General features: G+C 44.2%; 1 protein-coding gene across 1 annotated transcript in view; it reads left to right on the forward strand.

The window, feature by feature from the left end:
• The window catches only part of LOC129161159 (adhesion G protein-coupled receptor A2-like), a 113,216-nt gene extending 103,806 nt beyond the window's left edge, over positions 1-9,410 (forward strand). Inside the window, exon 8 of the mRNA XM_054738226.2 lies at positions 9,120-9,410. Within this exon, the coding sequence (XP_054594201.2) occupies positions 9,120-9,288 (169 nt within the window). The 3' untranslated portion in view covers positions 9,289-9,410. The remainder of the gene's footprint in view (positions 1-9,119) is intronic.
• The last annotated feature ends 7,287 nt before the right edge of the window (positions 9,411-16,697 follow it).

A 16,697-nucleotide genomic window follows, 5' to 3' on the forward strand; every position in this document is an offset into this window, starting at 1 on the left:
AAAATGTTTAGTGGCTATTTTCTCAGCTATTTCCTGTTGAGACTCCTCTAGGCCAACATCAAAGGATTATGAAATCTGCTTTTATTTGTTTCTGCCTTCGTAATTGCGTCATTTATCTCCCCCTTTTATTTTCACACCGTGATGTGTCATCAGGGCCGATACTCTGGAGCGCAGGTGGTCTGTTTGGGTTGCTCACATGGAGCAGCAGCAAAGAGATGGGCCCCAAGAGGCCTAATGGTTCTGCAGCATGGGCCAAAGCCCTGCTGAGTAATGGAGCCTGGCCATACTCCCAGTGCCACTGGTGGGACCAGCCTGTGGTTCATGTTTCATTAATCAAACATGTTAGAGCCCGGCAGCAGACACGCTGGCTGCATCTCCTAATCCTCTCATTTGTAATCAGGCTAATCTTCCTGACAATGAGAAAAAGTCTGTTTGGAAATAGTCCTGAAGGCAAAAGGAAAGAGCAAAGTGTATCATTGCTTCTTCATTCATTTGCATGTGTTTGATGTTAGTGGATTTACCAACGTATCTGTGTTTAATATAAAACCCACTTCTCTCTCTCAGAAAAAAGCTATTTCCTTCTGAAAAAAAATATTTTTAATGATTCATTCTGATTCTAACGGGTCACTCTGAGAGCTTCATGCAGGCTGAGCATGAAATAGTCTCCTACACCTATCTCCTGCATTAACTTCTGATAAAAAACACACGGTGAAACTCTAGGATTAGATAATCCTCACAGATCTACGTCACACTGTCACTTAACATTCATGGACTCACCCAACTGGACTCACGACGGGGAAGCTGTTGTTGGTTTAGTTCAGGAAACAGCAGAGAACGTCTCGGCTAGTAGAAGCTAACCATTAGCATTAGCAACTCCACCACCCTCTGGTGGTGGTCAGAGGGTGTTTGGAAAGCCTCGCCTCTGTCAGTACACCCCAGGACAGCTGTGCCTACATCGTAGCTCATCCCCACCAACGTGTGAACGGGTGAATGACTGGTTGTGTTGTGAAGCGCCTTGGGGGGGGGGGGGGGGGGGGGGGGTAGAACCCTAAGAAAGTGCTGTACAACTACAGGCCTTTTCCCATTCCTGAACAGTTTTCCAAAGATCCATCTGAAATTCAGCAAATCTCTTTGCTTTTTTCTAGTTGACATCATTTTTTCATTGAAATGCCAGAAAACCAGATTAGTTCACGTTCACTTTGAGTTCATCCTCCAGTTTCAACTCTTTTTGTTTTGTTTGTGTAAATTTGCTAAAACAAGGGAAAACTGTTTGTGCCACTGGAGCAAGTTCCATAATAACAATGATGAATTAATCCTTTGAAATAATATTATAATAACATGTTTGTATATTTATCCTTATCTTATTTATCCAGCCTTCTCTAATTTCCCTCTGGGATTAATAAAGTATCTTTGATTTGATTGATTTGATTTGATCTATTGTATAACATTACTATGACAACTATATAATATCCAGAAACAACACACCAGGATGAAGAATTAAAATTGGCCCTTCCCACCCATAGCTCCTCCACCAGAGGGCAGCAGACATGTGCACGACTGAAAGGTCATTCATTAAGTAACTTATTTTAGTGAGCTAGCAGCTGCTGATGTGTCCTCCTGCATCCCAGAATGCAACAGTAACCTGCTGAAGGAGGACGCATCGAGGTTGGATCACGTTCACTAATGTTCTGAGATGGGGCTCGGCCCGGTTGTGGAGTGGGGGTTCCTGTGTTCTCGAGGCATCAGAGTGATTATCCTGTGTTTGTTGGTTGGGTCAGGGTTAGGCAGGAACGTCTTTTGTTGCTTTTTAACATCCAGACTAAAACATTTCCATAATACAACACCATTCTGGTCTTCCAGTGGGAATTCAAATGTCTCTACTGTGGAACGTTCAGTAGACGTGTGGACAGAGTGAAGTTTACAGGCTCAGAAGACACATTATGTAAACAAACGTCTAAATGTTCCTAATGAGTCCTCGGGGTCCTGCTCCACAATAGAGGAGTGTCAGCGTGGATGTAGGTCAGAGCTTTGTGTGTGGCTCGTGTGAGCCGCCGCTTGTCTGGGTTCCTCTAGGTGGAGTGATTTATTTCACATCTACAGGCTCTCCCAGCGTCCCCGCTCAGAGAGTCATGTGTCCTCGTCCACCAGGGACACGTGACCAGGCTCTCAGAGAAATGCTTTCAGTGGTGACATTTCCAGCAAGAGATGGGGCAGTGTGTGTGTGTGTGTGTGTGTGTGTGTGTGTGTGTGTGTGGTGGTGGTGGGGGTGGGGGACTATTTCACCTTGCACTTCCCAGCATTCAGTCAGTTGGCGCATGTTCAGGAGTGATGTAACGGTTCCCTCTGCAGACAATTCATGTTTAGAGAGAAATGCAACAGGGCAGCGCTCCATAACTGCATGCTTGACCTCACTCAGCTAAAGCTCTGCTACTGAGCATGCCCAATAAAAGACAATATAAGCACACAATTGAAACGCCTGTCTTTAACTTACATCTTTGTTTAGTGCTCCACGGCTCAGATAATTCACTAACTCGTGGTGGGAATCATCATTATGACGTTTACCATGTAAGGCCCTAAAGACCAGAACCAGGATCTTGAAAGCAACCCTGAAGTTGACTGGCAGCCAGTGATGTGGGTGTTCATGTGACATCATCTAGGGGTGCCTCCAGAAAATTTTGATAAGGATGTCCAGTTGGGGAACGAAAATGTTGTGGTGTCACACGTAACTGGTCCTTATGGCTATGCCTTGCATTGTTCCTTTAATCTTTTTATATGCATCAAAACCGCTAACTGAGATCTGAGAAACACATTAGTTATTTTAAATGCTGCTTCTAAATTTATTTTAGAATTTTATTTTTTACTTTCATTCACAACAAACTGGAGATAAAAACCACTTTTTAAATATTCAGCAGCAGAAACATATTTTATTGTAATAATTTTGGACTCAATAATTGAATACATTTTTATTGTGCTTAACATTTATTTCTTGAATAAATAAGATAAATTAATGGTTTGAGTGGACATTGTGATTTATTAACACAGGTCCTTCCTTGAAGGGGGGGGGGGGGGGGGGGGGGGGGGGGGGTCAGTCTGATTGGAGAACTTTACCTGGAAGGACAAACGGGCATTTCTGCAAACACAGATTTCTGATCATCACAGAAAGTCATCCTCTTCCTGTTTGTTTCAGCCAATGACAACAACATCCTCTTGTTTGTGTTTTCTTTCTCCTTCCTAGACAAGCAGCAGTGGAGACGAGTTCCCATGAGAGCGTGGTCTCATTTGAAAATGTTTCTGAGTAAACAGGTTACCTCTCTGCTAGATTGGCATCATGAATGCAGTTCGGTCCCAAAACACCTCCAGTTCGCTCCCCTCTGCTTGTCTTTCTCACTTTTCTTGCTTAGATTTCCACCTTGATTTGAAATTCACATCAGAGGAGATAAAAAATAACTTTTGGTGCTCCAGTTTCCTTCCACACTCCACATGCATCCATTCCAGGTCAGTAAACTGTAATTTAGAGGAAACAAGGTGTAAATGTTTTAGTTTGTATTCAGTGGTTTCAGTGGTCTTTTATATCGAATTCACTTGAAAACAAATCAGGAGATGAAGCTGAGATCATCTGCTTTTATTTATGGGTTAGGATTGCAAACACCCTGAAACTCATCCTTTTAAAGATTTGGTGTACCATAAAAGATTTAACAATAAAAAGAAAATGGTGAAAAAATATGGGCCAAAAGTACAAATCAAATATTGCGATGAGAAAATGTGAGCAAAGGGAAAGAGAAAATGAACTGGAGAGAGGGAACTCAGTGGATCAGTGGAAAGGCGGAAAGAGCTGGGACTGAGAAGATCACCAACGCATATTAGTGCTTGTCCATGCGAAGCCATAAAGACCAGAAGCAGGATCTTGATTCAATTCGAAATTCAATTAAAAAATACTTTATTAATCCCAGAGGGAAATTGATTGCTGTAGTAGCTCAGAATAATAATAATAACAATCAAGTCATCAAAGAGTTATTGTATATTACAATGGCTGTTGGCAGGAAGGATCTCCAGTAGCGGTCAGTGTTGCAGCGAAACTGAAGAAGCCTCTGACTGAAGACACTCTTCAGTGGTCGGACAGTCTTGTGAAGAGAATGCTCAGGGTTGTCCATAATTTTCTTGATTCTCTGGAGAATCCTTCTTTGCATTACCTCCTCCAGCGTCGTCCCCGGAACAGAACCAGCCTTTGTTATTAGGCTGTTGAGCCTTTTCAGGTCCCTGCTTCTGATGCTACTACCCCAACAGACGATGGCTGAAGAAATTACAATCTCAACAACAGATTTGTAGAAGATCTGCAGCATCTTGCTACAGACATTGAAGGACCTAAGCGTCCTCAAGAGGTGCAGTCTACTGTGTCCCTTCTTGTAAACGGCTTCGGTGTTCTTTCTCCAGTCCAGTCTGTTGTCCAGGTGAACTCCAAGGTATTTGTATTCCTCAACCACCTCCACTTCTTCTCCCATGGTGGAAACAGTGTTTGACTCCACCCTGTTTTCTTCTGAAGTCTAAAATCATCTCCTTTTGTTTTGTTCACATTCAAGGTCAGATTATTGTTTCCACACCATGCCACAAAGCGCTCCACCAGCTCTCTGTACTCAGCTTCCTGTCCATCTCTGATACACCCGACAACTGCAGAGTCATCTGAGTATTTCTGTAGATGCCAGGTCTCTGATTTGTACTGGAAGTCTGAGGTGTACAGGGTGAAAAGGAATGGTGAGAGTACAGTGCCCTGTGGTGCTCCAATGTTACTGATTGCCTGGTTTGATGTGCAGTTCTTCAGCCTCACAAACTGTGGTCTGTTTGTCAGGTAGTCTTTAATCCAGGCGATAGTTGAGGCCCCCACCTGTGTCTTCTGGAGTTTCTGGCAAAGTACATCAGGCTGGATTGTGTTAAATGCACTGGAGAAATCAAAGAACATGACCCTGACAGTGATGCCTGCTTTGTCCAGATGACAGTGGGTTGGTTGAAGCAGCTGGATGATGGCATCTTCAACTCCAACTCCATGGCGATTAGCAAACTGCAGCGGGTCCTGATATATCCTAGTTTGCTTCTTCAGGTGGACCAACAGGAGTCTCTCCAGGACCTTCATGATGTGGGATGTCAGGGCAGCTGGTCTGTAGTCGTTTTTGACCAATGGGTGAGTTTTTTTTTTTGGAACTTGAACAAGGCAGGATGTCTTCCACAGGACTGGAACCTTCTCCTGGGCCAGGCTGAGGTTGAAGAGGTGCTGCCGAATCCCACAGAGCTGCTCTGCACAGGCCTTCAAGTACTCTGGGGCTGACACCATCTGGACCTGCAGCCTTGTTCCTGTTTAGTCTCTCCAGCTGCCTCTTCACCTGACATCTAGAGACAGATAGGTGGGAGGGGGAGGTAAATGGGGCAGCAGCATCTCCTGACTTGGTTGAAGACAGATTTATAGAAACAGAAGAGTCCATGACTGTGTTAGAGGACAAAAGAGCTGGCGTACGATAGGAAAATGTTGGATCAGAGGAGGATGGGATGTCTGATTGGCTGAGGACAGGTGAGGATGATGCTGGGTTTGTTTCTGAACTGAACCTATTGAAGAACTTGTTCAGTTCATTGGCTGTGTCCAGGCTGCCATCTGTACAATCCTTCCTCTGCTTGAAGCCTGTGATCTTCTTCATCCCTGACCAGACATCTCTAATATTGTTCCTCTGTAGTTTGTTCTCCAGCTTCTTCCTGTATGCCTCCTTGCTGTCTCTGATCTTGATCTTCAGTTGCTTCTGTATACCCAATAATTCCTTGTTTCCCTCCTTGAAGACTCTTTTTTTCTCATTTAGCAGATTCTTCGGTTCACTGGTGATCCAGGGTTTTTTTTATTAGTGAAGCATCTCACTGTTCTGGTGGGTATGATGTTGTCCACACAGAAGTTTATGTAGTCAGTGACACATCCAGTCATGGCATTGATGTCCTCTTCATATCCTTGGCAGAGAGTCATCCAATCTGTGGTCTCAAAACAACCCTGCAGGGCTTCTTCAGCGTCCTGTGACCATTTTCTCATAGTTCTTCTTGTCAAAGGTTGCCTCTGAACAAGTGGTTTGTATTCTGAGCAGAGAAAAAATAGATTGTGATCTGATTGTCCCAGAGGAGGTCTTGTTTTGGACATGTATGCATCCTTTACATTTGCATAACACAAATCCAATGTCTTGTTTTCTCTGGTGGAGCAGCTGACAAACTGTTGGAAGTGTAGCAGAGAGCGAGGCCTGATTAAAATCACCAGATATAGCCACAAATGCATTGGGGTGCTGGGTTTGCACTTTAGCAACAATGAAACTGATGGCATCACATGAACTTTCAGCAATGGCTGAAGGTAGAAAATCAACAGTTGCCAAGACAACACTAGTGAACTCTCTTGGCAAATAATATGGGCGACAACTTACTGCCAAGAGTTCAACATCTGGGCTGCAGAGACGACATTTCACTGAAACATGACATGGATGGCACCATCTGTTGTTGAAAAGCACTGCCACTCTATCTCCTTTTCTTTCCCCGCTCCTCTTCAAATTTATGTCTGCCCGTACAGTCCGGAATCCTGGCAGAGAGACGCTGGAATCGGGGATATGGTCCTGCTGCCACGTCTCAGTGAAACGCATAACACTGCACTGCCGAAACTCTGGCTGAGTCCTTGAAAGAACTTGGAGTTCATCCATCTTGTTGGCCAGTGATCTCACATTGCCCATTATGATCGATGGAAGAGATGGTTTTAATTTCCTCTTTCTAGATGGTTTTAATTTCCTCTTTCTCTGTCTCCGTTTTGCTCCCGCTCTGCACCCACGCTTCTTGCGTTTTAGCTCATTTGGGATTTGTGGCTTCAGTTGAGGTATTATTTCAGCCTTCCCAATGTTAATCAGCTGCTCCCGATTGTCAGTGGTGACATTTCCAGCAAGAGATGGGGCAGTGTGTGTGTGTGCTCTGCACCCACGCTTCTTGCGTTTTAGCTCATTTGGGATTTGTGGCTTCAGTTGAGGTATTATTTCAGCCTTCCCAATGTTAATCAGCTGCTCCCGATTGTCAACTAGCTTGCTGCCATGGTTACACATCATAACAAATACTCAAAAAGTGAAAAAAATAGCAGTATACCAAGTATACCAATGGGCATCCTTATGTTCGAACATGGTGTTCATTATGGCCAAACTACGGCTTGCACAGGAGTCCAATAACGAAACACCACTCGAGTTCAGATCAGGGTTTCTCCCAATCACACCCCTCCAGGTCATGCTGTTATTGCCCACGTGAGCATTGAGTCCCCCAGCAGGACAATGGAGTCCCCTGATGGAGCACTATCTAGCACTCGTCCCAGGGACTCCAAAAAGTGTAGGTACTCTGAACTGATATTTGGCGTATAAGCACAAACAACAGTCAGGGCCCGTTCCCTGACCCGAATGCACAGGGAAGCTACCCTCTTGTCCCCCGGGGTAAACCCCAACACACAGGGAGAGTCTTCGGGCTAACAAAAAGCCAACCCCAGCCCTCCGCCTCTCACCCGGAGCAACTCCAGCAAAGGAGAGTGTCCAACTTCTCTCAAGGACTTGGGTTCCAGAGCCAATGGTTTGTGTCGAGGTGAGTCCGACTATATCTAGCCAGTACTGCTCAACCTCTGCCACAAGCTCTTGCTCCTTCCCCGCCAGCGAGGTGACGTTCCATGTCCCAAAAACCAGTTTTGTTGTCTGGGGATCGGACCGCCAAGGCTCCCGCCTCGGTCTGCCACCCGATCCACACTACACCGGACCCTTCATGTTCCTCCTGCGGGTGGAGGGTCCACAGTTGGATGAGCCCATGTATCCGGTTCGGGCTGGGCCCGGCCGGGCCCCATGGGCGAAAGCCCGGGCACCAGGCACTCGCTCACGGGCCCCAACCCCAGGCTTGGCTCCAGGGTGGGACCCCGGTAATCCTCCGGGCCGGGTTTTCCAACTCTTTGATTGCATATTCATGAAAGATCCTCTGAACCTTTCTTTGTCTCGCCCTTCACCTAAGACCAATTTGTCATGGGAGACCCTACCAGGGACACAAAGTGCCCCAGACAACATAGCTCCTAGGATCATTAGGTCACTCAAACTCCTCCACCACGATAAGGTGACGGTTCAAGGAGGAGTTAAAATTATTTCAATGTATCAAATAAAATTTAGTGGGACTAATTTAATAAATTAAAATTTCATGAATGGCTTTTGTATTGAGTTCATCCTACTCATGTTTATGTGGAAAACCTGCCATCAAACTGTGTTCATCCAATGAGTAATTTCTTTGTTTATTCAGTCTGTCGATTGATCTGATTTTCTGGAAGTGGGGGTATCAGAAGATTGTGCTTTCTGAACATGAGCTGGTTGATGACACATGAATAAAAATAAATAAATAAATGAACCTTGCAGGTGTGGAGACACAAAAAAAAGCTGAAATCTGGAATAAAAAGCAATGTTTGTCCTAGAGCTGAAATGATTAAGACGTTGTTAAAGCTCTGCTAAAGAAGTCCGTTACTGTTTAAAGTGGTTTATGATGCCTCGCTCATAATTAGAGATGTATCTTAATCCCACGATAACATCTAGTTACTCTTTAGTTCAGAAGAAAACTCAGTTTCACTAAAACTGAAACAGACGCCAAACCTTAACAGCTGACACTCTTCAAACGGAAGTATCTCCATGGTCATTATTAGACCTACCGCTCACTCCTCCTCATCGTAAATCAATTAAAGCTTAGAGAGTTTTCCTGGTGCATCGCCATTGTTTCATCCTCCATCATTCAATCCAGCGATAAAGACCCCTTTGACAGAGTAGGAAAGATAAGCAGACACATGCACACACACACACACACGCACGCACACACACACACACACACACACACACACACACACACACACACACACACACACACACACACACACACACACACACACACACACACACACACACACACACACAACACCGTTTTTCCAGGGTCAGACTTATTAAGACATTTCCTGGAGTTACAGAAGGTTTCATGTGAACCTAAAAGTCGTTGATGAAGTTGTTGTTTTCATCGACAACATTTCTGCAGATAAAACTAAAACCACATGCTTCTGTTCTCCACAGTGAGGTGATCTTGTCCAACATTAACACGGTTATCGCGGGCAGCTGGGAGTGTCTGGTGACCAGTTCCAGAGGAAACACCTCCAGAATAATGGAGATTGTTGTCGTGGAGACGCCAGCTACCTACTGCCCAGCAGACAGAGTCAGTAACAACAAGGGGGACTACAGGTGAGCCTCTTCACACCTGTGATCTGGAGACTGTCCTATCTGACCCAGTTGGATGATATAGAATAGAATAGAATAGAATAAACTATATTAATCCCACAGTGGGAAATTCACTTGTTTCAGCAGCACAAACACTCGGAGAAAAGGAAGAAGAAAATAATTACAGGATTACAGGTACACACATCAAGGCAGTACATTATTATTGTAACGTTTTGTAAGTGATTACAGAGAGAATTATAAGATACCTTTCGTCAAACATTTTGACAGGTCTATTGTTCTTTGACCTTTCTGACCTTTCAGTCCTATTGTTCATTTGACCCTTGACCTTGCCCCCCCTTCCTATCATTAATCAAATGGACAGGTGTATTGTTCAATCTTTGCCCCCCCTTCCGTATCATTAATCAAATGGACATGTGTATTGTTGATCGTCCAGATGGCCTAGACCCCCCACGCCGCATCATCAATGGCGTATTGTTGAACGTGTCCAGATGTCCATGATTCCCCACGTCCTAGGCTAATGTGTGTAATGGCGTGTGAAGTTTCTTATTGTGTTACCCAGCGGTTCCCACAGCCCCCCTCCCTTCTGAGTGTAATCCTATTGTGTATAACTCTTTAAAAGCTCAGATCTGTCCGAATGGTGAAAAGCCGAGCTCTAAGAAAAAATGATGAACCACGAGGAGATGCATGAAGCACCAAGCCACGAGGAAGAGGTGCCTACTACATCCGACGCTTCAACTTCAACTCAAAAAGTGAAAGAAGAGAGCGTGGATACGCCGCTGTCAAAAACCATGCTGGAGAATGTGCATTCTGTATGCGGAATTTACCGCCTTCTACAGGTTGTACCTTTCGAAGCCTGGTGTGAAAAAATAAATGAAGTGGAGGATCGTATTACTTCACTTTTTCGTACCAGCCGCTGTTGGAACGACATTCTGACAGTGCGAAAAAAGCTGGAGTTCTAAGACCTGCCTTAGGAGGAGGAGGAGGAGGTTGCATCATCATACCACGCCCCCCACCCAGCACTAGTTATAAAGAGCTTACAGTTAGAAACCATTTCATCCAGACGATCTAAGGCATCAGCATGATGGGGTTCTACAATCAGACGACCCTTAAAGACCTTTGGAGCCCACCACCGAGCTGGGTACTAACGGATTCATCACCACCGAGATACAACACCAGTCCGAGGTCCAGATCGCTACCATCACCACCACCGCCGAGATACAACGGCAGTCCGAGGCCCGCATCGGCGCCACCGTGTTTTCCAGAGGATAACCTGTCACGACTCCCCACCATCATGGAGGTTCCGGAGAACGTACCATTCAGGCCCTGGGTCGACGGGGCTGATCCACCTTTGGTGACATCAAACCCTGAGCAGCCGCCAGGTCATGAGGAGGAGGATGTGCAACCCCTCGACATCCAGAGCACCGATGAGGAGCCTCACCGTCTGCCTGACTGGGTGTTTTCAGAAGACAAAGTAGACCGTGTGAAAATGGGTCTTCTTCACTTGGTCAACATGGCGATCAAAGCTCACTTACCAACCATCTGCCACGGATGCAAGATCGATCACCCCAGTCAACGGCAACACGAATGTCTTTACGTAGCTGAAAATGAATTATTTTACGATTTTCACTTTACGGACATTATTCGCAGGGTTTTAACACCTAAACTGATTCCGGCTCTTCAAAGTTTTCTCAGTCTGCACGGCTTCCAGCCTCTGGACACTGAGATTCTGTTCACCATGGCTGTGACGCAGCTGCACGGATTCAGGGCTGTGATGCCCATTCACAAAGACATTTTTCCGGTGTACGATCGCCTGTCCAAAGCTGACCTGGACGCACTGTCCGGGGTGGTGATGGAGTGAGCGAGCTGCGGAGGGTCTCTTCTACAACTTTATTATTATATTTGACGACAGTATGATTAGATTTTAGTTCTGACTAGTGTTTAGATTAGACTGTGTGATTTTATTCATTATATTTGACGACTGTTTTTAGTTCTGACTAGTGTTTAGATTATATTTGACGACAGTATGATTAGACTGTGTGATTTTATTCATTATATTTGACGACTGCTGTTTTTACAGTATGATTAGACTGTGTGATTATATTTGATGACTGCTGTTTTTTACAATATGATTAGATTTTATTTCTGACGGTAGCGTCATTAGATTTTAGTTCTGATTAGATTGTGTGTACAATTTATGAAATAAAAAGAACTAATGAAAACAATTATGCATCATTTTTGCCAACCATTCATCAGAGATGGAGGAGGTAATGAAAAAGGTTTATTTTACACCAGAACATCAGGGTAGTTACGGTGGTGTGGAAAGGTTTAGAACCGGTTTACAACAAGATATTGGGGAGAAAGTTTAATCGGATAAGGCTCGCGATTTTCTCTCAGAACAAGACGCCTATACACTTCACAAACCTGCAAGAGTTCATTTTCCGAGAAATAAGGTTTTTGTCTCAGGGCCGCTAAAACAGTTTCAAGCTGACTTATGCGACATGCAGGCCTTGTCAAAATCAAACGACGGCTTTAATTACCTATTAACCGTCATAGATGTATTTTCAAAGAAAGCCTATGTACGAGCCCTGAAAAACAAATCGGGGAAAGATGTTACAGAAGCTTTTGCTTCAGTTTTGAAAGACAGCGGTGTCCCTAAAAAATTGCAAACGGATTCCGGTAAAGAATTTTTTAATAAGAAATTTGAAGCCCTCATGAAGAAACACGAAATTGTGCATTTTGCCACAGCCAGCAGCGTAAAGGCCAGCGTTGTGGAGAGATTTAACAGGACTCTAAAAGGTAGAATGTGGAGATATTTCACAGCCAAAAACACCCATCGCTACATAGATGTGATTCAAGATTTGGTGAAAGGTTATAATCATAGCTACCACACTTCTATCAAAATGGCCCCCTTTGAAGTTAACACGGAAAATCAATGGCAAGTGTTTCGCAACCTTTACGGGACCACCGCACCGAAGCCTGCAAAGAAAATGAAGTTTAACGTTGTGAGAATTTCCAAACTCAGATGTGTTTTTGATAAAAAATATGAGCAGAGTTTCACGCACGAGCTGTTCACAGTGGACCAGTGTCTTCATCGAGCACCGCCGGTTTATAAACTCAAAGATTTTGATGGGGAAAAAATTGAAGGGTCATTTTATGAACCCGAATTGCAGAAAGTAAACTTATCGACCGAACGATCCTTCCACGTTGAAAAAATTTTAAAGCGCAGAACTTACAGAGGCCAGAAGCAAGTTTTTGTTAAATGGCTTGGCTGGCCTCAAAAATTTTCCAGTTGGATTAAAGCCTCAGACCTGCACGACGTTTAAAAAAACAGATACAATAAAAAATGGATCTGAGACAAGAGGAGGGTTTTTATATCACATTGCCCTCTAACGCCAGTAACGAAGTGTTTAAAAATAACACGATTGCCAGTTACAGAACCGATCTAGCCCGTCACATAAATCTCAATGGCAGGTGGCAAGTGGGACTGTCTGAAATCACTTACGTGCACTCGTGGTTTAATTTACCGAACGATCGTGCGTTTGTTGAATGGCGACGAGTGAAAGAACCTAAGAAAATCAACAGAGCTCCGATTACTCCCGGATATTATAAAGCTATCCAAACACTTAGAATGGAATGTGAGACTGCTATGAGAAAGATTGATCCTGATTTCTATCTCATTCACAGATTCCCCGATCCCATTCTCAAATATCAGATCGGTGATGAAATAGAATTTAGATTTTTAGCGCCTCTGGCCTATCTGTTAGGTTTCAACGCGGGTGAGTGGTTGACGCCTGAAGGTACTTCAGGCCTCGATGAACCGATCAAATCGGCGCCTCACCCACCCGATTTAACAGGCGGTCTATATCAGTTTTACTGCTACACGGATGTCGTGACCGAGCAGTTGGTCGGGGACGTCTTTGCGCCTTTATTACTTACGGTGAAAGTTGAAGGGACCTTCGGTCACACGGTCACTCATGTGTTTAATCCTGTGGATTACATCAGCGTTTCTACGAATCATATAGAAAGCATTCATATCGAAATAAAATCTGATCAGAATGAGCCGATTCACTTCTTATACGGAAAAACAACGGTGAGGCTTCATTTCAGGCCCGCACATCAGAGAAATACAATAATATAACGCTCGTGAAACAGGGTGAGAGAGTCAGTTACGCTCGTACGTCTTGCAGACATGATTTATCACCTGCAGAGAAACGATCCCAACCGTTTTATCAATTATTACGTCACTCAGGCCGGTCATGGTTTACCAGGTTTTAGCGGTGTTCCTTATATGTACGGACGTGGCTTTGGATCGATATTTTCAAGACTGTTTCGATTCATATCACCTTTTGTTAAAAAAGGATTTGCTCTGGCTAAACCGCATCTCAAAAAGGCCGCTACAGGAATCGTGTCAGATGTGTTGACGAGAGCCGTCGGTAAAATCAATGACCCTAATGCCCAAGAGGGGTCAGGCCTCATGGTTCTGTCGAGGCGTGTTCGCAAAAGACCCCCCGGCAGGCGTTTAAAGACATCTACATCACGAAGCGACCGAGGCATCAAAGCTCCAGTTTCTAAACGCAAGCAAAAGAGGAAGAAGTCTCGTCAGACGGGCTCTGATATTTTTTAATCATGTCACTGCTCCACAGCAAATCGTCAGAATGTACGCTGAGTGAACTGGATCTCTTCACCGTACCCATGACGCAGTTGTCTATCGAAGATAAGATCTACAGTGAAATTTTACCCATAGCGGCCCTGACGGACGGCGGGCCTGTAGAATTTTTTGTCCCCGGAGATGGAGAAAAATATTTGGATTTAAAGGACACTCTTCTATTTTTGCGGGTGAAAATTACAAACGATGACGGCAGCCCGCTAGATGATGGTGCTGCCACCGGTCTGATTAATTACCCGATAAACACGATTTTCTCACAATGTGACGTGGTTCTCGGCGATCGTCTGATTTCACAGTCCAGCGCCACGCACCCCTACAGAGCGATCATCGAAACCCTGCTGAACTTTTCTGAAGCGAGTTTGAATTCTCAATTCAGCGCGGGATTGTTCTTCAAAGACACCGCAGGTGCGCACGATTCCGCCGTTGTAATTAACGGACGCAATTTAGGCCTTAATCAACGAGCGACTTTTACAGAAAACTCCAGAGAAGTGGATCTGATAGGACCCCTGCATTCTGATATATTTTTCTGTGAAAGACTTCTTTTAAATTCTGTCGATCTCAGAATTAAACTGACACGCGCGTGTGATGCTTTTTGCCTGATGGGGGCGCGTGATTCCACCTACAAGCTGAAACTGCTAGGTGCATCGCTTTTTGTGAAGAAAGTTAATATTTCACCCGCCGTACGTTTGGGTCACGAGTCTGCTTTACTAAAAGCAAACGCCATGTACCCGCTCTCACGCGTGACCGTCAAAACTTATTCCATTCCACAAAATTCGAGGATATGTAATCTGGAGAACCTCTTTCTTGGCGCCATTCCTAAATATATTGTTTTAGGATTAGTGGATCACGAAGCTTACACAGGACGTCGAGATCTTTCGCCTTTTAATTTTCGCCACATGAATGTGGAATATCTGGCGTTGTCCAGAGACGGAAAACAGATTCCATCGAAAGCCTTCCAACCTACTTTTTACCAGGGAACATCGGTCAGAGAATTTTATAATCTGTTTACAGCCACTTCAAGACAATTGAAAGATTTGCCTCTATCGATTAATAGGTTGGAATATCAACAGGGGTATACACTCTTTGCCTTTAATCTGAACACAGCGGATGACTCGGAGGCGCTTTCAACCGTTTCCACCGGCAACCTGAGGATGGAGATGCGCTTTGGAGAACCTCTGAGAGCCACGGCTACACTCATTGTGTATGCGTGTTACGACTCCATTCTGGAGATAAACTCAAAGAGAGAGGTATTGGTGGATTATTATTAATGGATAATCACGAATTGGACGGCATATTATCGAGCCTGCTGGGAGATTATTTTGGTGGCGTGTACGCGTCTGATCAGCTGTCTACCGTCCCAAAAAACATTCGACTACCGGCCTACTTTGTGGTAAACACTCATCCTGTCCATTTACCCGGTGAACACTGGTTGGCGCTAGCTGTGGAACAAAATGGCCTCGGAACATTTTTTGACTCTTACGGTCTATCGCCTGAATTTAAATATTACCCTGAAAACATCCTGAATTTTCTAACAGAACGTTGTTCAAGAATACAATATCAGGATCGTCAGCTACAGAGTTTTGCATCCGACCATTGTGGCCAGCATTGTGTTTTTTTCCTGTGTCATAAGGCTTGTGGACTTTCTCTGAAACAAATTCTGTCTAAATATCATAAAAATGTAGATAAAAATGATGCTATGGTTTATCATTTTGTTAAAAAATTTTCAAATTGCATCAAACGTCATGATGTATACTTCACACAGGTGAATTGTACTCTTGAAATGTTTAAAGAATGTCACGGACTGTGAAATTTGTTTTGAATAAAGTTTTATTGAACAAACAAGAGAGTTAAGGTGTAAAGCTGATCCATTTCTTCAAAGTGGGGACATCGCTCCAGCTTGGTGATAAAATGATATTTCTCCTCGGTTTTTTCTTTTTTTTCTTCAAAACGTCTTCAGAATCCGGAAGTACAGCCCCTCCGTTCCTGAGTTGCGTAATCTGACGTTTCGCTAGCGGATTGGACACGATAGATAAGGGCACATTTTTTTCTACTAGAGTTTTTAGGAAAGGAGTCCAACCCGTCGGTTCTGATTGTGGATGTTTTTTTAACGGGTTGCTGATGCTTTTAATCAAGTCAAGGATGTGCGATCCTTTCTGCACATCGCCTTTATATTTAAATTCCCTCGTCGGAGTCCAGTTTAATCGTGTCATTTTCAGCAGATACTCGGCGTTTTTTCTTCCGCGTACAGGAAGATTCTGTAGCGTTTCATTAATGAGTGTGTCAGCTGCTGTTTCTACAGCTGACGTAGGCTCAGCCGTCACAGTGGGCGGTTCAGTGGGAGGTGCGCTTTCGTGTAATCCGCTTCTCATCAACTTTAAATAACGCTGTAGCAGCGCATTGTATTTTTTAATTTTCTCATACGGCGTTAATCCCGTCTCCTGCATAATTAATTTCATTTCAGAGTCAAGATTCTCTTCAGCCACGTCCCGTATTGTAGGTTTAACAAGCTGACGTAATTGTTGGGGGGTCACCATAAACATTTTTTGAGAAGCCATCGTTTATTTCCTTATTAAGCCACCTATCAGTTCGCCGATCAGAGGCACAGCGGCTGCTAAGAGTATGGGTAGAAATCCACCTTTCTGGCCGACTAAAAGCTTCTTTTTTTAAAAAAGGCTAGTTTTGTTATGAGTCAACTGTCTGAGCACCGTTCTGCTTTTAGACAACTTTTGAAATTGACGCGGCGACAGACG

The sequence above is a fragment of the Nothobranchius furzeri genome, chromosome 12 (assembly GCF_043380555.1).
Source record: "Nothobranchius furzeri strain GRZ-AD chromosome 12, NfurGRZ-RIMD1, whole genome shotgun sequence".
In the NCBI taxonomy this organism is placed as follows: Eukaryota; Metazoa; Chordata; class Actinopteri; order Cyprinodontiformes; family Nothobranchiidae; genus Nothobranchius; species Nothobranchius furzeri.